The sequence below is a fragment of the Podarcis melisellensis genome, assembly GCF_964234715.1.
Source record: "Podarcis melisellensis genome assembly, chromosome: 7".
Classification (NCBI taxonomy): domain Eukaryota; kingdom Metazoa; phylum Chordata; class Lepidosauria; order Squamata; family Lacertidae; genus Podarcis; species Podarcis melisellensis.
In genome coordinates, this window is record NC_138539.1 from 49,291,953 (window position 1) to 49,319,415 (window position 27,463).

General features: G+C 40.8%; 2 protein-coding genes and 1 long non-coding RNA gene across 9 annotated transcripts in view; 2 read left to right on the forward strand and 1 right to left on the reverse strand.

Moving 5' to 3' along the window:
• The first annotated feature begins 1,171 nt into the window (after window positions 1–1,171).
• On the forward strand, window positions 1,172–14,774 carry PRELID3A (PRELI domain containing 3A). Of its 2 annotated transcripts, XM_081919369.1 has the most exons (7): window positions 1,172–1,294; window positions 5,227–5,395; window positions 5,696–5,785; window positions 7,582–7,652; window positions 7,742–7,844; window positions 9,974–10,065; window positions 14,631–14,774. In XM_081919369.1, exons 1-6 carry the CDS (start codon window positions 1,263–1,265, stop codon window positions 10,025–10,027), a joined length of 519 nt encoding a protein of 172 aa, XP_081775495.1. In that variant the 5' UTR covers window positions 1,172–1,262; the 3' UTR covers window positions 10,028–10,065; window positions 14,631–14,774. The 2 variants fall into 2 exon arrangements, with proteins under 2 accessions (XP_081775495.1, XP_081775494.1); XM_081919368.1 differs by lacking the exon at window positions 9,974–10,065.
• A 4,369-nt stretch (window positions 14,775–19,143) lies between these two features.
• On the forward strand, window positions 19,144–21,438 carry LOC309374454. The gene is made up of 2 exons (XR_014170586.1): window positions 19,144–19,621; window positions 20,314–21,438. It is a non-coding gene; the product is annotated as an uncharacterized lncRNA (long non-coding RNA).
• Window positions 21,439–24,514: 3,076 nt separating this feature from the next.
• SPIRE1 (spire type actin nucleation factor 1) overlaps window positions 24,515–27,463 on the reverse strand; it is an 81,734-nt gene continuing 78,785 nt past the window's right edge. For all 6 annotated transcript variants that reach the window (XM_081919316.1, XM_081919312.1, XM_081919314.1 and 3 more), the window contains one exon: window positions 24,515–26,381. In XM_081919316.1, the coding sequence (XP_081775442.1) occupies window positions 26,123–26,381 (259 nt within the window). In that variant the 3' untranslated portion in view covers window positions 24,515–26,122. The remainder of the gene's footprint in view (window positions 26,382–27,463) is intronic.

Below are 27,463 nucleotides of genomic sequence, written 5' to 3' on the forward strand. Positions count from 1 at the left end.
TCCGGTATAACCTTGACCCAGGAAAATGGAAGAGAGTTCACCAATGAAAGGTGCCGGGAGCTGCAATTATCTGAAGTATTTCAATCCTTTTTGATTTTAAATTGTCCCAATCCCACGGTCGCTGCCCACTGATTTCGGATTGCATCTCTCATTACATTACCCGCGCAGAAACTCTGTGATGAGACAGTTCGGTGTAAATTGCAAGCCTAAGCACATTTACTGGGGAGTAGAAACTGAACAGAGTTACATAAAGTTACGTAATCCTATGTTCGGTATTTTCGAGGACTCTGTTTTGATTACTGACAAGTAGTTGGGCTTAAATCGCATAGAATACAGTAACATTTTCTCCCCAATTATGTATATGTAAGAACTGACATCGGTAGATGTTAACTCTGATAATCCAGAGGAGAGTCCCCGCCCCCCCCCGCTCTGCTTTGTATTCTAGCGATGGTCCTAGAAATCAAGGCCAGTCATGAAACCAGTTTGCTTAATTTTCTCTAATGTAACATGTCTGCCTTAAGTCAACTTGAATTTATTTTTGTTGTAAGAATGGTTTTACAATGCGTTTGCAAGCGGCTTTGTACAATCTCATGTATATACAATGAAAATCATTCATTCTAAGTATGCGTGCATAAGACCGAACCTTTCCCCCTTTAATAAATACGCGCTGCAGAAAACGTGGAAGATTTTATTCCGTGAAAATGTGTGACCTGACTTAATTCGCACCCTAAACCCAGTGAGGCTGAAGTCAGTAAGAGTCAGAGGCCACGACGACACAAGATGCCACTCTTCTGCTTTCTGTTCGGGCAAAAATCAAAACACACCCTGTGCCAAGGGCAGCCTTAGAATCCCACGCTCGGCTCACGCCTGATGCAGCCGGCGCAGAGGCGCTACGGATCTGCAAACCCGCGAGGCAAAGCGAGTAGATCCACCGAGGAGTCAGGCAATTGGGAAGAAACGGCGCGTTTCCAGAGCCGAAGCCCTGACGTCACTGGCGAGGAATGTGAGCTGGGCGTCCCCTGTTCAAGGACTCGACGCGTCCTTTCCCCGGGCATCGAAGGGTGCAGGGAGGCGGGAGCGAGCCGGGTGTCTTTCCAGCGGACAGGAGCGGCGATTGGCTGGCGCGGGAAAGAAGGGCGGGTGGGAGGCGGCTGACGTCATCGCCCATCCTTCTCGGGGGAAAAGCACCGCCCTTTCCTTTGGGCAGAGAAGCCGGTTCTTTCCATTGAGCCGCCATTAACGCCGCTGCTTTTACAGACAGGATGAAGATCTGGAGCTCGGAGCACGAGTTTCGGTAAGGCGAGGACGGGAGTGGCGCGCGTTCCGTCCTTGACAGCAGCAGCCCGCGCTGGCGGAGGGACAGAAAAACCGCTGGTTCTTCCGAGCTCAGTGTTGCCTACACTGGCTGGCAGCGGCTCTCCAGGGGTCTCTCTCCGTCCCATCGGGAGATGCTGGGGTTGAGCCTGTGCAAAGGAGCTGCTTTGGGCAGTGAGCTACAGCCCTTCTCTAGCTGAGCTATGGAGCTTCCTATGGAAGGGAAAACGAATAAAATGCCCCTCTTCCCTTCTTCGTTTCCGCTTGGTATACAACTCGTGGTTTTTGGTCACCGGGCGAGGACGTCGGTAGCATCCTGTCCCGGCGCGCTTGCTCCCTCACCAAGGGCTTTAAAGGCTTTCAACATGATCTGTCATGATCTGATCTCCCAAATGCCTGCCTTATGAAAGACCTTTAAAAATGTTGTTTTAGCTGCCCTTTAAGGTTGTTGTGTGACTCACATCTTCCTTGACCATGGGCTGAGGACTGTTGGGTTGATGCAGTTTGAAACAAATGGTGGTCTCCAGGTTGGGGACGGCTGGCCCGTGCGCTCTGTTGCTGTCTTTTTATTAGAGTTTCTCCATGCACTGAGCTGCCGTGCAAATGCCTGTGATATCTGGGGCAAAGGTGACAACTTCCTTTCATCAAGGTCGTGTCATGGTAATACGCCTTTGCTGCATAAACTGCTGAGTAGAACTGGTTTCTAAAAATACCTCAGTGTAACTAAAGTATGTTGCTATTGCCATGGATGTTGCAGAAGAAACTTGGTAGGCCTTTGCCACTCTCATCTCCTTCAAGGGTTAGAACTGCTACCCAGAAAATGTTACTCTTGAGACTTCAGTTCTGCTTTCCATCATTTTAATGGGGATGGGGCTTGGAATATTTTTTAGTGTCAGAGGCCCTCAGACTTTTTGGCTGGCCATGGTTACCAAAGCTAAGTTGGTGATTGCCAGGACTCTTTGCTTCCCTTTAGGATTAGGATTGGGCTGCTGGTCCCTGACCTTCCCCTGCATCTGTGCGCAAGGACATCAGCAATCCCCTGTGTGGTTACAGTCCCTATTACAGTGCTTACAATAATAACAGTAATTGCAGTGGTTACAGTGCTGAAGTTCAGAAGACCTCATCTGTGTGGACAATCTGTTTTCTGATTACTTGGGACATTAATGCTGCCAGTGGCTCAAATGGCCCTACTCTGGAGCTAGAGAGAATGGCTGGGTTTTTGTTTTTTTTAAGGTGCCTGAAGAGACCTGAGCACCAAAATGGGAAGCCCCAATCTTTCTTTTCAGCTTGGAGCTGAGATGAGGGCATGGGATCTTCCTCTTTGATTTATTATTCCCTCTGAAACTCAGTTGACCTCTGGTTAATGATCTCTGACTCCTCATCTAGAAGCTGGAGCAGAAGGATGGGACTTTTCTTGTCACTCTTTCCAGGAATGATGGAATACTAGTGGGGTGCATAATTGTGGACCGCTGTGAACTGTACCTTTTTGTTCTTCTAAGAAATTGAGCTGTAGGACATGAGGGACATGGAGGCAATGGTGCAATTGTTCTGTCTAGCAATTTAAGAGGGAATTTTCTTTAGTACTCCAGGAAAGGGTGGTTGAAAATGGGAGGAGAGGTTGCCACATCTTGCCTCTGTACAGATGTGTAGGAAATAACATCATGACAGTGGCTTCCTGGAATTTTGCAATAAAACAAGCTGAGACACTACCTGTAATAGCTTGTAATTAAATGGGTGGGAAGTAGGTTATGATGTGTTCAGTGGGTTCTGTTTTTTGCATTGCCATAAAAAAGGCATATTCTTCTTCCAAAGAAAGAGGGGTTGAGACCCTATGGCATGAGTATACTGAATTAGCAGTATGGCTTTGAAGGGCTCCTGAGACTATCTAGCAGTTAAGTGCAATGCCAGATCACTGATGATGTTGTTGGCATAAGCTACGTACTTGCAAATAGCCAAAGTGTCATAAAACACTTTCCCAGTAATGAAGGAAATGCTTAAATTGCAACACCACACTCTTATTTTTTTTTTTAAACTAATGCAAAAGTGTGTTTCTCAAAAGTGTGAGATAGCAGTGGAGCTATGCAGGCTGATACTGAATAAGTGTGATAATCTCTGAATTTAAGCATAACTCTCTCTCCCTCCCCCAGTCTTTATCTTTGTGAACAAGGACAGCCCAATGTTAACTTCCTTTACTTAGTCACTGGGTTTCATAAGTTCTTATTAACTTACTGAAAATATTTCACCACCGAGTTAATGTTACTTAAGCAATGAATGTTTTCTGGAAATGAAAGATATATGCTACACAGGAACATGGAATGTAGAAAGCTGGTGTATACCAAGCTAGACCATTTGTCCATCTAGCTCAGCTTTTTCAACACTGAATGACAGTGGCTCTCCAACATTTCAGATGGGAGTCTTTCCCCGTGCTTCTTGAACCTTGGAGCATTTTCATGCAAAGCATGTTCTATAAATTTAACCTACAATTCTTTCTCTTATTTTGTTATTGTGCATAATACTTATACTCTAAGCATGCTTGAGAGTGTCCTATTGAAATCAGTGGGACCCAGTTCTGAGTAAGCATGGCTAGGATCCAGCTGTAAGAATTGATTTCCTATTGCTGTGTCAAATGCTTCCTCTCCAGAGGAGAACTTGTGCTAAATAAGTGCTGAAAATTGAAAGTGGTGTTTCTTACCTTTAATATCTGTCACTCTGCTGTGCCTAGAAAGAGCTGCCATCTAAACTAGAAGTAGTCAACATTGTTCTCTCCAGATATTGTTGGACTGTCACTCCCACCTTCCCTGACCATTGGCCAAAATGGTTGGGACTGGTGGGGGTTTCAGGACAACAGCCTTTGAAGAGGACTAGATCGGCAAATCTCTGATCTGACCAAAATTTATATAGCACTATATTCTGAAACTTACTAATTGTGCTGGTCATTTGGGGGTGTCACTTAAACTCTAGGTGCTTGAAGGGTTTGTGAACTGTCCTGAGATCTTTGGCTAAGTATATAAATTTAATAAATTATTATTATTACTATTATTATTATGATTCAAAGGTCTTGCTCGCCAGATGTCGGCACTGGAGGATTTCCCAACTCTCTGGAGTAGATTTTAAGGATGGAGGGTTGCTGCAGGGGGACGAAGGGGAAGTCTCATTTTTGCAAGCAGAAATCTGTTCTGCTCTTGCAATTTCAGTATTGGATACCACCTTATACGTATACTACCCTTATGCCAATGTGCTTACAGTAGTTAACAACCTAATAGACCAGATATGAAGAAAGTGACAGGGGAGGAAGAGAAAAATAAGCACATTCAGGTACCAACTCTTACATGATATTAAATACTGTGTTTCGGAATGTATGTGTCAGGGAACTGCCATCGGAGCCAAGAGTGGAGGTAAGGCTCCCTAGCAATGCAGGAGAAGGGCCCAGCCGGGAGAGAGGGAACATTTCCTCGGAGGAAGGAAATCAGCGTGACACCAGGAAGAAGAGGGAGCCGGGAAGGACTTCGGAGAGATGGCTCCAAGACTCTTCCACAGAGACCAGTGGGGAGAGCCCAGAACCTCCGCTGGCCACACCCACTCTGCGCAGAAAACTTCCGCGCAGGGAAGCTAGGTGGCGACTTGGTGTCAAAGAGCTTTTATGCTGGAAGAAGTTCAGGAAACAGCCACTGACGGATTATGCCAGTGACTGACACAGCCACGGAGAAAGTGCTGTTCAGCCAGGGAAAAGTTTAGCCAGACAACGTTGCCTAGAGCAGCGGCCACTTACGCACAAGCGCAACCCCAATTCCCTTTACAGTATGCTTTGTATACCATAAATGCAAACCAAAATGTTCAGTTTTAATTAAATTGCATTGCATACAGAGAATTCTTAATGCATTGCCTGTTTCTCTTTCATTTCATTTTCCCTAGGCATCCATGGGATACTGTAATAAAAGCTGCCATGAGAAAATATCCCAATCCTATGAACCCCTCAGTGGTAGGAGTTGATGTCTTGGACCGAAGCCTTGACAATCAAGGAAGGTTGCACAGTCACCGGCTACTTAGCACTGAATGGGGCCTACCAAGTATTGTAAAAGCGGTAAGTTTGTTTTAACCACGGTGGCTAGTGGTAGGCTGAATCTTCTTATGAAATAAAAACACATGTTCTATTCTTGACTACATTGCACATAATGACTCTCATAGTAAATGCTCAGGCTAAATTTCCTTAAGAGTTGCAACACACCTAGAGAACCTGGCTCAATGAGACTCTTTGTTCGGACAGCGGCTGTCACTGCATGCTTTACAGAAATACATTTATCACCAACCTTTTCGATACTTTGCTTGACGGCTTGTTTTGGGTTACTGTGTTAGTACTTGCTTTTATTTCCTTTTTTTAAAGATTCTGGGAACAAGTAGAACTATGACATACATTAAAGAACATTCTGTAGTTGATCCGGTGGAAAAGAAAATGGTACTGAGCTCCACAAATGTGAGTAATAAAGTATTGTGTATTGTATTTGCTCGCAGGACCAGGGAGTTGCTTGCTATGTTTTTTTACATACTGCCTGTTTGAGGCAATCCTTGCTTATGTTGGGAAAACGTTGCTGTAAGGGCATAGCAGGAACCAAGACTAGCATTCTCTGTGTATGCTAGATAACTTTATTTATTTATTTATTTATTATTATTATTATTATTATTATTATTATTACATTTTTTAAAGAAACAGGCAGAAGATATAGAAGCATGATTAGTCACACCAACAGGGTAAAGAACAGCTTCTATCCGTGGGCTAGATAACAACAGGGCAACTGACTTTTGGGTTTGGTGGGTGTGCGTCAGTAAACAAGGGGAATTAAGACTAAGAGAGCTGAGTGGGGGGTGCTCGTGTAATCTCACTGTATACAAGTTGTACAAGTGACAATAAAGTATTCCAATCTCAATTTCAATTGCTAGCTTTACTTTCCCTGATGAAATTATTTCTAGAGGATCCGAAAGTTCTTTATGGGCAGAATCCAACTTTGCACGAGTAGACTTGCAGTGGGACTTCACCATCTCCTCCTCCTCCCTTTGTGCAGTCCCAAAGTCTGCTTCAGTGGGCCCCCAACTCTCTGGAGCAGAATTTGAGGGTGGGAGGGCTGCTGGGGGGAGAGCAGGGAAAGGCGAGTCCCTCCCACACACAAGCAGCTTTGGCTATGTGTGTGTAATTTGACTGGCTATACGCTACTTGAGGCTTGTAGTACAAGGCCAGGCAATTGAAGCAGGCCAACAGGCCAAAACCATATATCCCGTACTCCCCATATGTCAATTCTGGCAGCTGGGTGGGGCTGCCCACCAGTCAATCACCTGGCACCATCCTCATCATCATGTCATCAGGTGAGGGCTTCAAAGGAGTTCCCTCTCAGCACTGATCAACTGATGGGTGCTGAGAGAGCCCCTTTGAAGTCTGGTTTCAGCTGTGGTATGGATTCAGGCATAATCATAACAACAACAACAACAACAACAACAACAACAACAACAACAACAACAACAATTTATTATTTTATTATTAGTTTCCTCAGCCACTCTGGGCGACTTCCAATCAAGTGTTAAAACCAATACAGCATTAAATATTAAAAACTTCCCTAAACAGGGCTGCCTTCAGATGTCTTTTAAAGAGAAGATAGCTGCTTATTTCCTTCACATCTGAAGGGAGGGCGTTCCACAGGGTGGGTGTCACTCCCGAGAAGGCCCTGTCTGGTTCCCTGTAACCTCACTTCTCGCAATGAGGGAACCACCAGAAGCCCCTCGGTGCTGGATCTCAGTGTCCATGGCATGCTTTGTATCCAAACTACAGCTGCAACCAAACTTCAAAGCAGCTTTCTCTCAATGTTCCTCAGTTTATGAGTCTGGAGATTGGAACTTCAAGGGGTCTTGCTCTCTCTGCCCATCAGCTGATTGGGGCTGACAGTGAGCTATACCCAACTGCACATCGAGTTCACTGGTGGGGCGCTCCCTAGGGTAGCCAATGCCAGCCACATATTTATCTGTCCCAAACCTGGCATCACACATGTGGGGGAGTGGGTATGGTTTGTGACCTAACTAGGCCTATGGGCCTGAAATTCCTTACTCCTGCTTTAAAATGTGACTTTAATTCCTAGAAAGTTTGCTTAGGATACAGCCTTAGTTGTTTTTAAAAACACAGTCTATCATTTTCTTTAAGTAAAGTAGACAATATTTTTTATTATGTATTATGCTAGATAATACTAAGATTAGTTAAACTAATCTTTGCTTCTTTTTCCCTTTAAGATAACACTTACAAATCTTATATCAGTTGATGAAAGGTTGGTATATACGCCACACCCTGAGAACCCGGAAAAGTAAGTTGGAATGTCTTTGACTTTCAGTAAAAAAATATGATGAGGGGGAAGCCATTTTGTACTGATAGTTTCTGTCTTTCCCCTTCCAGGACTTTGTTAACTCAAGAAGCAATTATTACAGTAAAAGGTGTTAGCCTCAGTAGTTACTTGGAAACTTTAATGGCAAGCACAATATCTTCTAATGCTAGAAAGGTAGGTGTGTGGCATACTTTTACTGGGTCACAGTTGCTAACTTTAAGGTGGTTCATTTAAAACCTAAAACTAAAATCTTTAAGTGCATTATGCTAGCATTGGTGTCCCACAAGCCCAGGGTGCTCTCAATTATACACAGTTCACTGTAAGTCTTCAGATTGGATACTTTTCTTGTATTTGTGATGGTCTGTAGAGCCAGTTGTGTATTCTCAATCCGTATGTAGTTCCTTTTAAGATTCAAAACCATGTATGGTATGAAGTCAGGAAAAGTGATTGTTGCCTCTCACTGAGACAACAGCAGCTTAGAGCTAGAATGGGGGTAGGGCTGATAGTGTCTGGTTGTGTGATCAGGTTAGTCTTTCTTTCAGCTTGCAGTTCACAGAATCTCTTCTCAGGTTAGCTATTGGCTTCCGCAGTGGGTTGCTTGAGCCAAATAGGTTTATATGGGAAGCAGGCAAATTGCCTCCTTACCCTTTTCAGTGCTGAAAGCAGAGGAGAGAACTAAGGAGATGTCATATATGAACTTTCCCTCATAACCCAGACACTTACTATGTACAGATTTCTCTTGCTTTCTACTGTGTACAAAATGGTGGGTGTGAGCACATGTTCTAGTTGTCCTATTTGTAGTGTTGGAAAGGGAACTTATTCCACTTCCGATGGACAATAAACCAAATGCATACATAGGCTGTTAGTAGCAGAATAGGGGATAGATGAAAAGGAACTGTTCCCCTAAATGCTATGGGTGAAGAAGTTCTGCTATTACAGACTTCTGGCTGTGCAGTGGAACTTTCCATTCCTTTCCCTGTGTGCCCTCAAATTAAATTTGTATACTGTTCTTCATGCATAGATCTCAGGGCGGTTCACAGCATTAACCTGTTCTGGGAATTCCCTCAACCCTCCAGAGCATACTTTATATGCAAGCACTCCATGCATTAAAAGATACAGGAAGCTGAACTCCTGACCTCTTTCTCTGGCCCTCACCTCCCTCCTTGCCTTTCCTGCAGCTAGAAAACAACTATCTTGTTCGAGTAAAGATTATTTTCCCCCTTGCCTAAATGCAGCTGGGATGGGGATGGTCAATCCTGCCTCCACATGTGTTGTTTCATCCTCATGCTCTAAAGCACCCTCCCCATGCTGCGGTGAGGTTTGTAAAAAGGTTCCTAGTTACTCTGACCTAATCGTGGCAGGCAAGGGGAGTGCTGTGTGTGGTGTGAGAGAGAGCATGGCATGGCCATGGCCACTGCTGACACAGGGCCCTCAGAAATGGGCTATAAGAGAACGGGACAGGCCCATCCCTGTTCTCAGCCTGCAACAATTCAGCATACTACACAATAAACCCTTTATTAAGTTCCATGGGACTTCCGTGGGTACATGGTTGGGATTTGACTATAAAACAGCAAATTAATAGCTCAATCTTATAAAGAGTATTATTAAGGGGGAAATGAGCATTTCAAGTATTGTAATCCTAAACAAATATTTCTGTTCTCAGTCCTCCATGACTTCTGCACTTGTACAACAATAGATTACCATTACATTACAGGTCTCATTCGGGTGCTTTATTGTTTCTTCTTCGTTCTCTTTTAATGCTGTATAATGCAGCCTGTTTTAACTAAGTTTCCTTACAGGTGATCCCTCTCTCTTTACCTTTTCAACTTAGGGCCACTTCACACTGGCGTACTACCAGATTTCTAGGCAGAAGTTGCTCTATAGGGATCTGGTAGCACGTCAAGAGATTCCAAGTCTAGGATGAGATGCATCTGTCAGAAGTATGCATGCTCAGCTTGCTTTTACCTAACTTATTCTACTGGGATGCCTATTGACGGAAATCCACTCCCACAGCCTATTTGTGTGTCTTCAGCATCCTGCTTTGGCACTCAGTTAAACATTTACATGGTATAATTGCTTGTTACCAATATTTGATAAGCATGGTGCTCAACTAAGTCAAACTCAAGATAAGCTTAGTCATAACAGTTACATCCATTCACTTTCAGTAGGTTTACTTGGACTTAGTTGGATATCACTCTCAGTTTACAATGCTTGATTTTCCTGTAGGCTCTTGAGATTTACAAGACTGTGATGGTGGAATAACTTTTTGTCATAAGCTGTACATCTTTTCTGTGTTACTCCAGGGGTGGGATGCTATTGAGTGGACAATTCAACATTCTGACAGTGTTCTAAGATAGCAGTCTCTTTCTACAGCTGCATTTTTTACTAATTAGTGGTAATACCAGCATTTGTTACCTTGGTACAGCATTTCAGCTTCTAGCAAATCTGTGCATGTTGATGTCATGTTACTTGAAAGCCTGCATGCCTCGTATATATACACACATTGCATATAGAGGAACAGCACCCTTATTCTTTAACTCTGGAATTTGGAGGCGTCTATACTGTCTAATGCTTTGACGCAGGAAAAGGTTCTTAAGAACCTGCATGTGTGGGCCACTAATGAGGCCCACCTTCTGTTCTTTGGTAAATCTCTTTTGAGTAAGTGGAATACTGTTAGAAGAACTGTTGCATCTTGGCCCCAGAGTTTTTTTGGAAGTAGGTGAAGCTCTGAACAACCAGTCCTCCAGTATGGCAGTTCTTGCCTATCAGTGTAGAAATACAGTCCCATCACTGCTTGGACAGAAGGGTTCTTGTTTAAAAGAAAGCAGTTTATGAAGTCACAATTAGAACATTTGCGCCTGTTTCCTTGGTCCTTGTTGGTTTTTGCTTTTGAGGCAGCTTAAAATCCGTGCAAAAAGAATGCAAAAAGAAGAAACTGGTTTTCAAAAGTGCCAGCTATTAAGCTTTATTGTCGCTCAGCGCATTTTGGAACTGTCATTCCTCCCTCTTGGTGCCTGAGAGGCAGCTGCATTTATGTAAGTTGCTTCAGAAACTCCAAGATTGATCCTGAAGAAGGAACTTCTGTTCTGAAACACGTTGTACTATCATAAACTTCAGCAGTTGGCACTTGTGAGAATTGGGTTCTACTTTTTCTCTTCTTTGCATTATTTCTAGTGTCTGGGCCTCCCTTTGTTTAGTCGTTTAGTCATGCCCAACTCTTCGTGACCCCATGGACCAGAGCATGCCAGGCACTCCTGTCTTACTTTATTTTAATAAGGCAGGAATCATGCAAAACCTTTTGGCTGCACATTTTTGTTATGAGCACGAGCCTCACTCTCCTCTCCCTGCATTTTGTGAGGGGAGGTTAGAAGTGTTCACTTGCAGTTTTGCCCCAACATGGCCAACTGTGGTTTACTTGTTTGCAAAACCAGGATTGGATCCTGGATGTGGGGGAACATGAATTGCACATATCAGTTTGTTTTCTGATCCTGTTATGGCAAACTACAATTTGTTGCAGACTAGAAGTTGAAATAGCTTCTCTTCCTTCACATGTAAATGGGGAACACGGGGAAATATATGAACAACAAACCATGATTCATTTTTTCACATCTAAAATCCAGGCTTTTATCTAAACATACACTAATATATAAATAATTTTGCTATAACAAAGCAGATGTTTTTGTCTAAATGCATTGTTTTAAGAGGCATTGCTAGCATCTGTTTGACTTGCGAGGAACCTCAGTGACCACCTTTTTCGTTCCTTGAGCTTGACTGCCAAGCTTGGAAACCCTCAATTTTCATTTGCGGAATACAGTTACCAAACATGCCTTAGTGTTGTATAATACTTAACTACTCCCAATTTTGGAGTGTGTGTATATATTACAAAAAAAAAAAAAATAGTAAACTCTCACTGTATGTTTTCAGTTTTACCATTAAGCCTGTGAAATGTTTCAGAGTTTAAAATTTTATGCTCTCAATCGTTTGTTAAGTAGTAACCACTGAAATTATGTCCAGTTCTTAACTCTCATTCTGTATGTTCAGTGTGCTACCACCATGTACGTAAATATATTAAAAGGTGCATGCTTTAATTGGAAATATGCTTGCTCAAGTCATATACTAATATGCTGTTTTATTGTACAACAGAAACTCAGTAAACCAATCCTCTGTCAGATTGTTTTTGCTAGTTCCGTGCATGTTAAAAAGAACCCCGGTCTTTTTGGTCCAACATTTTGTTTTTAAAGGCTTGCCAGATGTCTATGGGAAGCAAATAAGTAAGTCATCAGCCCAATAGACCACTCTAACTAAGGTCATTTCAAACTCAACAAAATCGTGCAATGTGCTCAGTTACTATATAAACGAATGACTAGTCCTCCCAAGGAACGCTGGCCAGACTGGATCAAACTTGACATCTGCTCAATTATGTCACATGCAGCTGTATATATTGTTGTTCCTGAAATAATTACTGGCATGGCGGAGTCTGATGGGGACTTTTCCCATTCAGATCATGGTGAGTGGGTGGAAAGATAAGCCTCCTCTCCCTACTGGTTGCCTTCCCAGTAAGAATCTGTCTCCCTGTGAATGTAATATTTGAGATGCATACTACATATTAGGCAAATGTCTAGTTTGTTCCTAAAAAACCCACAGAGTTCCACCCTCTCCTTTAAAGAAGCTGCAACCTAGTTCACCCCACCAATGTGCTTAGAATCTACTCAAACCAAGCTGCCATTTCATTTCTTAGAATATGTTAAGATGTATGTGTGCTATACTTTAAGCCCCAACACGTGTATTTAGTGTTATAGCATGGAGGTTTGTCGATCAAAAGCACTTGGTGCAATAATTCCTGTTAGTTCCTATCTCCCATAGCAATCCTGTGAATTTCTTCATTTGACATGTCATATGTCTGTTATTAGTGGGGCCCTTTTTATTCTTATCTAATGCTTTGATTTTTAAATCCAACTTGTGCAGTTTCTAATGCTCAGAACTTCATTCAGTTGAAGGATTGGGTTAAAGGTGGTTAGTTCTGACCCGAGGCCAGGAATGGAAAACACTTCAAACTGAATGGTGTTTTCAAAAGTAACAAATAATTGAAGAAATTAAAATAATTCTGGCCAAGTGCTTTGGGTCATTTGCACACTACAGTCTTTTCTGCAGGAAATCATCCAGTAACAATTACTATATAGTCCAGTAGCACCTTAGAGACCAACTAAGTTTGTTCTTGGTATGAGCTTTCTTGTGCATGCACATGAAAGCTCATACCAAGAACAAATTTAGTTGGTCTCTAAGGTGCTACTGGACAATTTTTTAATTTTTTTTTAATTTTTTATATATATTTCTACTGCGTCAGACCAACATGGCTACCTACCTGAATCTAGAATTACTAGAATTGTTTGGAGAAAAACATGGTTGTGATATTCTTAGAAGCCCAGTATAAGATTACAGTGTAGATAAGCCCAAAGGCTGTTTCTTCAATCTATTGGTTCATTACACTTTTTATTTCAAAACTAAGGATGACTTCCAGTTAACTTGTTCCATCAGCACAAGGATTTTCACTTGCAGAAGGAAACCTCCCCCCTCTTCTTTCACTGTGCGTGCCCCATGCCCTCCCCAAATCTGCTTTATAGGGTTGGGGGTACAGCAGAACAGACTTAGGGGGGTGCCAGGGAAAGGAGAGGGGGTTAGTTCTGTTGTGCATATGGAAATCTGCACACTGACAGAGCAAGCTAGTTGCTTTGTCACAGTTTGTATATTTATGTTTCAAAGAAATTAGCTATAGTCCAGGTAATAAGAGGAGAGGCGGTTCTTGAACAAAGGTATCTTTTGATCACATGCTAAGTGGCCTTTTGCATCTGGCCAAGTGATTAGGCTCCTAGCCTGAAAACTTATGGAGGCTCTCACTTTTTTGTTGAGTTTCTCTACTTGAGCTTACTGAGGTTTTCTCCTCAGTTCCACTAGTGCAAGCAATTTTAACTATGCATAAGAACTTACCCTACCTGCACACCCTCTAAATCTGCCCTGAAGGGTTGAGGGCAAACTCAAAAAATATTTAGAGGGTGTGAAGGTTGAAGCAGTTCCATTGTGCAGCCAGGAGTGCTTGCACTGGTGCAACTATTGAGTTGAATACTTCCCAGCATGTGTTTCAAGCTCTTCTTATTTAGGTTTGCCTTCTGTCGCTGGGGTGTAGCTGGTCTTTAGGCCCAGTTAAACTGAATTCTTGCAAAAGCGGTGCTCTTGCTTCCCACGTGGCTCTGTACTGAGCATCAGTGATGGTAACTTAGTGTTTCATGATAGAGAGTAAACAGGATGGGAAAGAAACCGTAAACTATAAGTTCATTAATAACGTTCATTAGGACTTGTAACAACTTTTCCATTGCTAGGATGAAGCGGAAGAAATTGAAGGGGGGGAAATATTATTGGTGGGAGAAGGGCTAGTATTAGGCCTCATGTCTGTTCTGTTGCAATCTTACCATGGTAATGGAGGAAGCCACAGAAATGTGATAGAAAAAATTTCAGGTTGTTCAGAGGCATGCTAGGGATAAGAAGCAAATGATGCTTTGCACTTTGGAAAAAGTGAGTAGTCAAAACTCTCTCTAGCACTGATCCAAGTGCAACAGTCTCTTGTAATTGTGCCTTGCTAGACAGATCTAGCATTTGTACTCTGCAAAAGAGCTAGCTTGTAGTCTTGTAACTTTGTTGGCCTATTATTACTAAGAAAAATGTATTGTCTAAGCAGATCACCCTTCAATTTAAGGTCTTCTTGTTACAGAAGCAAAGGTGGATTAGAATGAAATAATCTCGTCGTACAAATTCAGTGGCACAATTCATTATGATACATTCATAATTCAGAAGACAACAAAGCAGTTTGCTTTGGAAGATCTTTTGGTGTCTGACAGAGGAAAGATTTAGAAGTTTAACATCAATGTATCTGGTCAATCCACTTAGCTCTTGTGCCTTCTTTAACAGGGTCGAGAAGCCTTGGAATGGGTGATTGGCGAACTAACTTCGACGCGAGAGAGCATGAAGTCCGCAATGGCAGCAGCTTCAGCGGAGGACTGATGGAACTGTGACAGAACTTTATTTTTCCATTATATTTTCTCCTTGCCAGGATGGATATTCCATTGTTTTTTATTTAGAAATATATATGTTTATATAATGAAATTTTACAGGTCAGAAGCAATCCCCCCTCCCCCCCCGCACCAATTTTTAAGCCTTTGTAGGGCCCTCTATTTGTCCACAGTGTAAGTTAACAGGTTTTTTGTTTTTTTTTTGGCTTTCCCGTGGCCTCTAGTTACAAGTGCCCAAATTTGATAGAGTATAGTGACCTTAAATCCTACTGAGGTTAAATGGATGTGGAACTGGCAGAGCAGATTGAAGATCGACATCTACATAAGTACCAAACTGTGCCTTGATCAGAGCTGAGAGAATAGACTTCCCATCTTATATAACCATTTTCTTGTACTTGAAATTTATTTATTTATTTCTTTAAAAGTGCAGCTGCCGTTCTTATTCTGTAAACGACAAATAGGTACAGAAAGCACTGGGGATCTCTCTCTCTCTCTCTACAGGCTAGATAAGTATAGTGAGGAGGTGAAATGTGATGGCACAGGAGGTTGACTGACACCTGATGTGATCGTCTATGTGGTTCTGCAACACAACCTTCCTTTTACTTAGTGGAGCCTGAAAGAAGATCTGAACAACCTTCCCTAAAATGAAGGTTGGTGTGCAACAAAGTTCCATGGTGGATTGTGCCCTTTGTTGGAGGCTGGAGATCTCCTCCTGAGACTTTGGATTTGTGGATATTAATTCTTCTTTGCACTGTTCAAATGCAGATTCTGAACAAGGTGTTCTAGCATGTTACCTCCTAGTATTTATACTGAAACCACTGAGAGCAGCCATTTTGTTGTGGTAAAAATGGCTTGTCAATTTTTGTTTTTATTTTTCAGTAGCTAGTTTATTTCCATATATGTGAATATACCCTCTTCACTTATTATGTGAAGACAATTGATACCTCAGTGGGAAGTACTAGGAAACTTATTTTCTATATGTAATGGGCATATGTTTGGAGTACTTAGCTGTGTAATTCATTTCTTTTAGCAATGGATACAAGACCATAAAGAATATTTATGGCCCACCCCCACATTTCACACCCATCTTCTGGCACTCTGTTTAGCAGTTCCAGGGAGGAGACTGTTTCATAGTGGTAGGGGGAATGTGATGTTGTGAAGCACAACCACCTCTCCCACCAAGCCAACAGCTTTCATCATTGAGCCAGTTCAAACTCCATTTCTGACCTCTGATTTCAATGGAATTTTCTTCTGTACAACATCTAGAAGTAATTCTATTGAAGCCGATACGGAGAGAGCACTTGCTTAAAACTAGGTTATGATGGTAGTAGCCCTAGATGTTCCACATAGAAGATTAGAGAAAAAAGAAGAGTGAATAGCAAGCTTTTCAATGGAATTATTTTGAATTGTTACTGGAGCCTTTTTTGCTCCCTGCCTGCCTGTCCCCCCTGCCCTCACCAGCCTGAATAACCCACGCATTAACAGTTTTTAAGCCCTGGCAGAAAAAGAGCTTTTTTTAATATGACCAAAGCATTTTTCTTCCGTTTCAATATACTTTGTACAAAGAATAGTTGGATTACAAAGAGCCTGCCTTCTGTGAAGGGTATCAGGCCCGTCATGGGAGAGGTGGTGTGGCTGAGGCAGAGAAGTTCAGCATTCTAGCCCATATGTGTGTTCATTTCAAGAAGTGGACCAGTTAACCAAAGTCACCAGCTTTCATATGGAATCCTTCACCCCACTTCCTTTATTTTGTGTGAAGGTAAACTTGTCCGTGCTTATTCATGTGCACTTCTTTCTTCTGTCTTCTATAGAATCGTGGTTGTTTCCTTTAATAGTCCTACTCCTGTCTCCTAAAGGCGATTAGCCACACTGTTTCTTACCTTTGCTCTTTCTTGTTCCTTCCACGGATCTTGGCTGATGGAACTCTCATATGACTGCAGCTCCACAGACTGTCACTTGGTGTCTTGCTTGGTGCGATGTTGTCTCTTAAGGCTGTTCTCTTAGTTCCCTAGTGGATCTTGGAGCCCACAAACCTCCGGGCAGGCAAGCTTGGCACTATTGCTTTTATATTGTTTGCTTACCAAATAATGACCACAGTCTTACATTTTCCTGGCTAACACATATTTATTAGATATTTAACATGGCACAGGAATATGGGCTCCTTTGGGAGGAAGAGCAGGCTAGAATCTAATAATAAAATCATGGAAAATAAAAATACGTTGCATTTTCACTCCTTAGCATGTGAAAATAGAGCATGTGCTCTTTCGATCATGGCTGCCACTACCCTTGCTTCTTGCCCCTTCACATCTTCAGTTAAAGCACTCCATGCTTTTCCTTTGTCCTTGAAGGCCCCAGCATTCTCTGTTCTAGGTGACTGGAAATCAAACCTTTTTATATCTAGTAGCTTATCTACCTTCCTGAAACTTACCAAAACCTCACCTGTAGGGTTTTTTCCTTTTGTTCTCTCTTGCTGTACCATCTTCTGCCCCTGAACATTCCAAATAACCCACCCTTGAAGCTTTATAAAATCAAAAATACATAAGCTGAGAGAATCTGCATCGCTTCCCACACAAGTATTGGCTGAGTGGGACAGTACACAAAGGGATGGGGGGGGGCAACGTTTAGGACTTTGCCCATTCAGCCTTTTCCTTCACCCTGCAAGGTCAGGATTTGCTTCACTTTAGGAAGAAGCTATTCTTCCAGTGACAGCACCTTTCTGAATAGGACTCTGAAGAGAGCATTTTAAAACTTGTTTCCAGGCTCTGTCTCACAACTGTTACATTCAGTGAGAAAATTGCCATGCATGCCATGTGTCATTCCAGGGTAAGGAGAGTCTCTAGCTACTAAATCTCTTCCTGTCTCGTGGTTATTTGAAGGAAAGACAGTAGTTTTCAACAGATAGCAGTAGCCTTAACTGATACCTAAAGTTCTGTTGGCCAGTTTCACTAACAAATACTGATATTTGTCTGGAGAACTGGGTGTTAGACAGTACACTGTCTCCTGCTGCACTTTTTGTTTCTATGTGCAAATAAAGGCAAAGCTTCTGTACTTCTAAGAATTATGTAGCACAGGGAGCTGAAGCATGTCAAGCACAGACGAGGAGAAAACTGCAATTGTTGAAACGGTATAGTGGTCCTGTCTTTCTTGGCATTTGGTCACAATTCTTTGTTTAATCCGAACTACCTTGATAATTCAAAAACCACTGCTTTTCATTATGTAAACAACCTTGATTAACACTGCTTTCATGCAGGTGCCATTCATGTGAAGGTGTGCTTGTGGGGAGGGGAGCGAATGCTTAATCAGCTGTGACTTGAAGGATAATTGCATGCAGAAATGTTTCTCTTCCTGTATCTCTTGCCTTTTTCCACCTGCGTTTAGACTGTAAGCTCTTCCGAGCAGAGCATCTCTCTATCTGAAATGTTAAATGCTATGGACATCTGGGGCTATATATAACATGACCTACTTAAAAATAGCAAACTGTCTTTTCTTTTTTTATATACAGTAAAACAAAAGACTGCTTTTGTGTTAACTGCCAAATGGGATGATCATGCAGTACACAACTGAGTCACAAACACTAAAAATAGCACAAGGGAGGCCTGTAGGTGCCGCCCTGGAATTAACCAGCCCATCATCGCAGTTAAGAGGTTTTGGGAGAGTACCTTGGCAGTCATTAATTGTGGCTGAACTATTAATACAATGCTTTTATGTTATTGCCACAGCTAGGGCACACAGAAAATTTAACCTCCTTTGTTACATTGGTACTGCTAAGATGTACCCTTTTAAAAAACAAAAGCTCAGCCTTCACTTCCTTTTCTCCCAGAATCCTACTAAATACAAGAGGTATTATTTTGCATAAACATGCAAAGGATTGTACTATGTATCTATTGAGAAAGCGGAGCTTGTACATTAGCTTCCTTAAAGAGTTATTGGGGATGGAGACATCAAATAACTGGAAGTACGATTTAGCAAAATAAGATGAGGGACCCGTCTTAATTGTGCAGCCATCAAGGTGGTGATTGTAAATCTTGTGAAATCAATCAGTGAAACTTAATTCTAACCTTTGGGGGAAGTCCCATTCTCATGTGTTTACATAAATAGCGGAAAAGTCCTCTGAAGAAGTGTGCATGCACACGAAAGCTCATACGAATAACAAACTTAGTTGGTCTCTAAGGTGCTACTGGAAGGATTTTTTTTATTTTGTTTCGACTACGGCAGACCAACACGGCTACCTACCTGTAGCGGAAAAGTATGCAGTGGTACACACAATTTTATTTCTGCAATATTGAAAAACGTATTGATCTGATGAAGCAATGAAGACATCAGCACAACTTTTAGAATAGGTTTTGTTTGTTTTTTAATTTGTAATGCATAAACTGCATATCAGTATTACATAACAGGAAAACAAGCAAATGGCTACCCTGGTGCATCAGAAGCCATATAAAAACATGCACAGTGACATCACATAGGAGGAATTGAAGAACTAACTTTATCTTGTGCTTCTAGTTGTTTTTCTTAAAGGTATGCTGTTCCTCAACCCTGCAACTATACATAATTAAGAGGATTTTGATGGATGCAAATTTGACTGAGAATTTTGCTTTCTAATATATAAGGTTACACAACTGAGATTTGAAACTTATGCCTAAAGGAAGTCATAAAATGGGATTTAAAGGATATTGAGTTTTCTTAGCCTAGTATGCTGATAGAATTTAGTTATTAAACGAAGCAATAAGATGAGCACGTTTTTTAGAGAATCTGTAAGTTATTTCTCCTGCCAAATATATTTCAGCTTAGTTTTACCTTTCACTATTTTTACTCCCACTCTTCTCTCAAGGAGCTCAAGCTGGCAGGGCTGGGTGGCTTAATTTATCCTGATGACAGCCCTGTAAGCAGGTAAGACTTTTTAAAAGACTGGTGTACCCAGGGTCACACATTATGACGGAGAAGGAATTTGAACATGCATCTCCGAATGGTTGGTGGGTAGCTTGTAAGTTGCTTTGGGTTGCCTTGGGCAAGATAAAGTGACTGACGAATTTAATTCATTAATAATAATATCCATTCACATGATGTTTGTAAATTAATTTACCCGCATACACACCACAAAAATGAACACGTGTTGCTTGTTGATTTAGAGGCCATATAGTAGACCTTCTTTTGCCACCCCTGCTTCTTACCATAAACTCACAAGTGCAGAGCTCTATCCTTAGTTCTCTGCTTGCTTTCTAAAGCCAGCTAACTAGGAGTTGGCAACATAGCTGAAGACAGGTGTGGGAATTGAAAGCAGCATTCCGCTTCCTTCCCTGGGGCAATTGGTCCTTAACAAGGGAGACCTAGGTTTAACTACTGCTTTCACACTTGCAGTGCAGGATCGGTAAAAACAACCAACCAACCAACCAACCAACCAACCACTAACTGTTGAGGTAGTATGTTTTTTATGTTTATCTCTTTATACTACTTGGCTTTTTGTTGTCTGTGGTTTCTTTTTGTCTGCTGCTTAGATTTTTAAATCAGCAGTTTTAAATAAATTTAAAAGTACCGATTATAGCAGCCACCACCAACTTTATTGTATAAACTTTGTTCTGTAGGTACTCCGTTGATGGATAGTGCTGTCTAAAAAAAGCCTGTCAAGACATTTGATATTACTTTAGCAGAGATACTTCACATATCTTTAATATGTACCCTTCTATGGACACACTTTGTTAGCAAGTGCAGTTCTCTACATGCGCGTTTTCCATTAATTCCGTGTCTCTTAGTATAGAATGATGATCTCTGATACTAGTTTAGAAACAGAAATCCAACCAATAGGGGAAAAGTCATAGCACAGGAATACTGCAATACTAAATTCTGTCAGCCATAGCAACTTATTGCTACAGAGCCTTTCTACCAAGAAGCATTCAGCATTTTAAGTCTTTGTAAGTGCAAATCTAGCTGGAATTCCACAAGGGTGCTTGTATAGTCATTATACTCTTAGTGGCTTTTGAACAATATTTATTTATTTAGTCTTTTTAATAGCAAAAAGATAAATGGGTTCTCTATATTATAATTCAGAAAGATGTCATTTAAAAACAGTAAACTAAACTGCCAGGTATGTTCTTCTTTGGCACACATCAGATTGTAGCAATATTAATTACAAGCTACTTTTGCCTGCATGATAAATTTTATATCCAATTTTGTAAGACCTACCGATCAATTGTATTCTAAAAACTGAAAAGTACTTAAGCTGGTGCTTTTAGAATCGGTGGTGTGGAGGACCTCACCTCCTGCCCAAGTGATGGCTAGATTTGCATGCAAGTTGTAACACCTTATAATGGGTATTTTCCCCCTGCTTAGAATTTTCCTTAGCATGGCATTACATCATGCTCATTCCAGAATATCACTTTGTGTTAGCTTAAGCCAAGATACACTTTTTAAATGGGTACTATAAATCAGGTGATCAACCCCCCCCCAACCAACCAACCAAATAAATAAATAAATACATACATACATACATACATACATACATACATACATACCAGCAATGTAAAATTAGTTACATGGTCCTTTGGGTCCAAGTGTGGTCAATGCCATCTTGGGGGGAAAACATCCACCATGTACGAAACAATATGCAAATTCAATCCTTCAGGAGTCAAATTGGGTGTCACAGATAAAAATTTCTTCAAAAATTACGCAATACAAATACCAGGTAATTTGGAGTAGAGTTACATATATATTGCAAATGACAGAATGTCGTTTGAATTTGCTAACATCATGTAACCTTCAAATTACTAAAACAAAACAAAACAAAAAAACCCAACCACCAAGTATTTGAACGTGAACTAAAGTTATTTTTTGGAAGTAATCCTGAATGCATAAATAATATGCAACAGTATTCTTGATTATCTCATAAACAAAAGATTAAGAGTGCAATCGTAAGCATGAGAGAATAAACACAGTAGGATGCACCATGTGAATATGCAGAAGATTGTGCTGTGCAGTTTGCATCTAGAGTATTTAAAATTTCTTATTCTATAAGCCACAGTAGCTTCTGCTTTTCCACAGCAACGGACACAGTCAATAAGTTGCCTGATATTCTAAAAATCTTGCATTTGGTTTCCAGTGCAACTGCAATCTTTTAACTGGTGAGGGGAGGGGGGAGAGCACTTGTTCTTACTCTTCAAGGCAGAGAAAGAGTTGTGGAAATTGCGGAGGTGAGGGAGGGAAAGATGGTTTACAATTAAAATACTTGTGCTCTTAGAATTCCAAAATTGTGCTAACAAGTACCCACACGTGATGCCATCGCTTGCCGAATACCTGCTTGGTGTGTCAGCATTTCACAAATGAAAATGTGAAACCATGCGTTATTAAAAGGGAACCTCGTTTGACTCGCTTCGCGTGCAGTAATCACAGAACTTTTTATTAATAGGGATAGGCAGAACAAAAGGGGGTGGGGAAGAGGGGTGATAAGTTTGAATTAATTTGTTATTGAATATGCTTCCTTTGGTAGAAAGGCCAAATTAATTTATTTTCTGACAGAATTTACACAATTAATGTAAATGTAGTAGTTGCAGAGACTAAGGATTCAGCACAAATGACATGTAATTAGAAATGCAGCTTGAGGTACAGAAATGTTTTTGGGAAAGTTTTTTAAACTTCGGTTTGTGAATCTTGTGCCAATTAAATGCTTAAAAAAAATAGCCCATTAAAATTGCTTTATTGCTGTTCTTCAGATACATCTGACAGATTTTCTTCCTTTCATGCAGCCCAAGCAAGTACTAAAATATTCATTTCAAATATTGTACAGACTTATAACAAATTATTAACACAGACAAAAGCTATGACAGAAAGGTGTTTTTATTTTCCTCATATTTCATATTTAAATAAAGGATTTCAACCAAAATAATAATAGAGTAACATTGTCACCAGGGATGCATAAAAGTTCTGTCTGCACACCAAGGCATTGCAAAGGCTTTGTCGCCACCTTCTCCAGAGCGGAGCTAGCTTGGAATTTCCCACAAAATATTTTCATGTACAAAACACACAATCATTTTACTGGATGCAGGTTTTCTACAATACACTTGGGGTACTTCCTAGATTTATTAGTAATTAGAAAAATAAATGCTTTAAAGTTCTTATGGTGCCAAGTTTGCTGTTCTAGATAGCCTTTCTCCTCTTTAAAACTCATTTAAACATTGGTAGGATTTCTGATAACACAGAAGTTGGCTCATTTAGCTTATTTTAAATTTCCTCTTCACTCTTCATGAGAAGGTTGAAGTTAATATATTTTACACATATTTACAAGTTGATATGACTATGTTGAAACAGAGTAGGGCACCAAAAAGCTTCACGTTACAGGCAGCTTCCTGTGATATGGAGAAACAGAGTGAATATCCTTATTACTTGGACCACAGTTGGAATATTAATGGCAAGGTGACAAGAATGTTATGTCACATAACACAACACTCAAGGAACCAAATTTCTCCTCAGGCTTCAAACAACAACTTTGTGGAACTTCCTCCCCCAAATTAAAGGCCGGCATATTTCCTTCATCCTGAGAGAAGGAGTCAAAGAGGAAATGAGAAAGGCAAAGGGCACTTGGAAAGTGGTGACTGAAAAATATCGAGCTTGCTAGTGGCAGTTTCTATTAAGATCGAATGCTGCATGTGGCTGTAAGTGCATTGTCAAAGGGAAAGAAAGAAGGAATTGTGTTGTCTGTGTGCAGGGATAAAATTATTGAGACAAGTAAGCGGCCTCCGCTTATATCACTGGCATTCAAAGTGACTCACACTGTCAGCACTTCAACCTCAAACCCCTCACCTTAGAATTTGAGGGGCCCTCTACCAGAAAGATCCCCACTTCACTCCCTGTAATTTGACTGGACCCGTAGGAGCACCAAAGTTCATTTGTGCAATACTAATAAAGAGCCTAGAAAATCTAAAGAATATTTAATAGAACAAGGCGACGACATGAGTCCCAGCCACATTTCACAAGGAGAATTCAGGCATTTGTCTGAACACGTGAACTCTGTATCTGTAGGCAGGAGATAGCACATGCAAGCCCTGCCCCACACATTTGTTCCAAAACTTCTCCACGTTGAGCAGGATAGGTCTATAAGGGCATAGTACTTGCATTCCCTTAAATGTGAGTAGAACATCATGCATGATTGGGTACTCTGCTCAACCTGGGGAAGGCTGGAGACTGAGTGTGTGAGCTGATATAGATGGGGTTGTTGGGAGTAGGCTTTCCATCCATAGATGCATTTGTGTGTCCAGGCACATATCAGAATACACCTTATTTCTCTAGAAAAGTGGCTAGACAACCGGTTCTTAATAAAGACCCCAGATTGAGGAAATAGAGCAGGTTAGCTGCATGGAAGGAGAAGAGATGACATAGAAAACCTGGAAGGGTGAGAATCTCCTAGCTGATGCCTCACCTTACTGGGAGCCATTGCTGATGCCTTTGTGAGGTGACCCCTTTGCTTCCATAAAATTTGTGGCATTTATTAATAAACTGTAGCAAAATATAAAAGGAACAGGTGCTCTCAGTCAATTTTTTCCAAGCTGATTAATGGAAAAAAGACTATAGTCTAACAATACTTCTCGGTCTGATGTCATCACAATGCAATTTTATCATGTCAATTAACAAAGTGAAATTTAACTTCTGCTGTTATTGACCATGGGTTATGTCCATTGGTGGAACTCTTGTGGCTTTCCCTGTAGGAGTGTTTTATTTTGCCAGTGAGAATTCCTCAATTGTGCCAACAGTGCCAGTTTTGTCTGTAGTGTAGACACGACCTACATTTGTTTATCCAATGAAAATAGAGTAGTCCCACTGTCTTGGCTGAGTTGCTTAAGAATAATTGGACCAGAGACCCCATTGCATCCTAAGACCCCAAACATTAGTGCTTGTGCAGTTAGTTAAATTTCAGATATTAGAGCAGCAATATCAGGCGTTAAGTCTTTACATAGTAGCTCTATTTATTGGCCTCTAATGTTTTGGTTTTCTTGGAAGATAAGATTCATTTCTCAGCGTATTTTCATTTAAAAAATGTCTGGATAGAGGTTGCATTAAAGCAGATTCTGCTTATTTTGGAAGTGAACTGAGATGTATCTCATCAACCTAAAATGTGAAAATGAAAATTCAAATATTTGAATCCTTCCTATCATATACTGAATGCTGATATTAAAAACGTGAAAGGATTATTGTTCCTGTCCACTGGATGATTTGCAAATATTTATAACTGTGCTGTTATAAATATAAAAACAACCTAGCTGCACACTCTACACTAAGCCCCAGTTTGTTTACATTTAAAAATCAGAATATAAAAGAGTGCAAAAATGTAATGTTTGGTAATATTCCTGGAACTTCAAAACAGCTAGACAGTGTTTCTCCAAACCTTAAAAAAAACCTACCTCTCAATCTGAGACACTCCTGCCTCAAATTTTTGCAGGGTATAAAATTTCTTTACAGCCAAGATACAAACCCCTATAAAAATGGGGCTTATAATGGATATGCTTCCAGACCCTTAATTATAGCAGTACTTAGGTGTTCTACTATAATACAAATATACATATGATCTATTTTCTCAGGATTGTCACCCAGAGAATGTTCTTAATTTTACAAAAAACTCATTAATATTAAAAAGTTGCACTTATCTTGCATCCCCTCCATAGAGAGTATTTTGCTTATGTCTAAAAGCTACAACTAACAACTACTGCAACTAACATTCAGAATACATTCAAGATAGGGAAGAAACTGCTATTACTTTAGACATAACACACTTATCATTATACTGGAACAAGTAGCAGCTGCAGGAAATAGTTACCCAATCCAGGCTTCTTAGCTTATTCAATATTTTATTCTAGAACCCAGACAGTATAAACTATCTAGTTTGGATTGATCGACCATGCTGAGCACATCCTTTAAAGCTTTGTGCTATACCATAAGGCATTAAGAGCCATGGCCCCCGTCAGGTTTCTGTACAAGCATGGGCTTGTACAAAGACTGAAATGTAAATGTTAGTTGGTAGTAAATGCCAGCATAGTTCGATAATTACAACTGTGCTAACACCATTGTGTAGTTCCGTAACTATATTTTGACTCTTTTCTTGAAAATTATCGAAGGAATGAAGACTAGAAAAAATAATGCAAGTAAAGGCGCTCTTTGTACACTGTGCCACATACAAAAAGGCAACAATTTCAAACGGACATTTTCTTCCTGTGCAAACAGTTTTATCTACTGACCTGCTGCATAGCCCATTTTCTTACTTTCTCTCTGTGTATAAATTATGGAGAGGCAAAACCAGTGATCTAATGCAAATGTAAGCTGTCAGGTGGAACAAAGGAAAAAAAGACATTCTGGTTTCACTGAGTTCTCTCAAGACTTCATGAATACAAAGCAAAGAGAAAGGCACACAGCTCAGATCTCATTGATAGTCCTCTCAGAAGGGCAATACTCCGAGGTGCCTGGGGAGGACATGTAGAATGACTGGGTTTTCCTTTTTAATCTGGCTCGCTTGTTAGCCAGGGAGAGGCTGCGGCGGCTTGAATTGATGATTTCCGAAATGAACTTTTTGCAGTCCACACATACTTCCATGGTGCTCCAGTCCTCCATTAGCTCTTTTGGAAATAGTGCTTCTTCATCTGATTTATCTACAGACTTGGACTTTGAGGATAACCTGAAAACAAAGCAACAATTCTATTCTTATTAGGGTTATTTAGTTTTCCAATTGTACTAGAGAGGTGAACTCTGTGCACTCTAAAATAACAAATCTGTCTCTCACATGTCTTTTTGCTTCCTAACATACTGTGTCAGGGGAGAGAGGTGTTTCTTGTGGCCAGATATGATTATTATGACTGGGAGTGGCAGCCAGGACCACATAACACCGGTTCTGAGAGATCTGCATTGGCTCCCAGTACATTTCCGAGCACAATTCAAAGTGTTGGTGCTGACCTTTAAAACCCTAAATGGCCTCGGTCCTGTATACCTGAAGGAGCGTCTCCACCCCCATCGTTCAGCCCAGACACTGAGATCCAGTGCCGAGGGCCTTCTGGTGGTTCCCTCATTGCGAGAAGCAAGGTTACAGGGAACCAGACAGAGGGCCTTCTCGGTAGTGGCACCCACTCTGTGGAACACCCTCCCTTCAGATGTGAAGGAAATAAGTAGCTATCATATCTTTACAAGACATCTGAAGGCAGCCTTGTTCAGGGAAGTTTTTAATATTTAACGCTGTATTGTTTTTAATACTTGAATGGGAGCCACCCAGAGGGGCTCGGGAAACTCAGCCAGATGGGCGGGGTATAAATAATAAATTTGTTGTTGTTGTTGTTGTTGTTGTTGTTGTTAACCACATCAACTGTTAATGAACAGCCAGGTTAATGCATTATGTCAGATTTAAAGAGAAAAGCCAAAGATAAGATAAATTTGCCACAAATTGGCAGCCATTTATGGACTCAAACAAAGCTCTATGGTTGAGCAAAATATATTGTTGTTTTATACTGATTTGAAGTCAGGTTTGGCAAGGATGGTTAAATTACTATTTAATCCATTTTATATAGATTCTTGCCTATTTTCCCACTTTTAACTTTGGTTATTTTCTTTTGAAATAGAATACAATTTTGTGTTTAATTTTGCAAATGTCACCTAATTCTGCAGTGTTTTATTTAAATTTTCACAGCTCCCCCCATTTAACTGTATTTTTTTTAAACAAAGAGAGAATAATAGTAAGCATCTGCAAGAGCATCTTAGAAATAAATATAT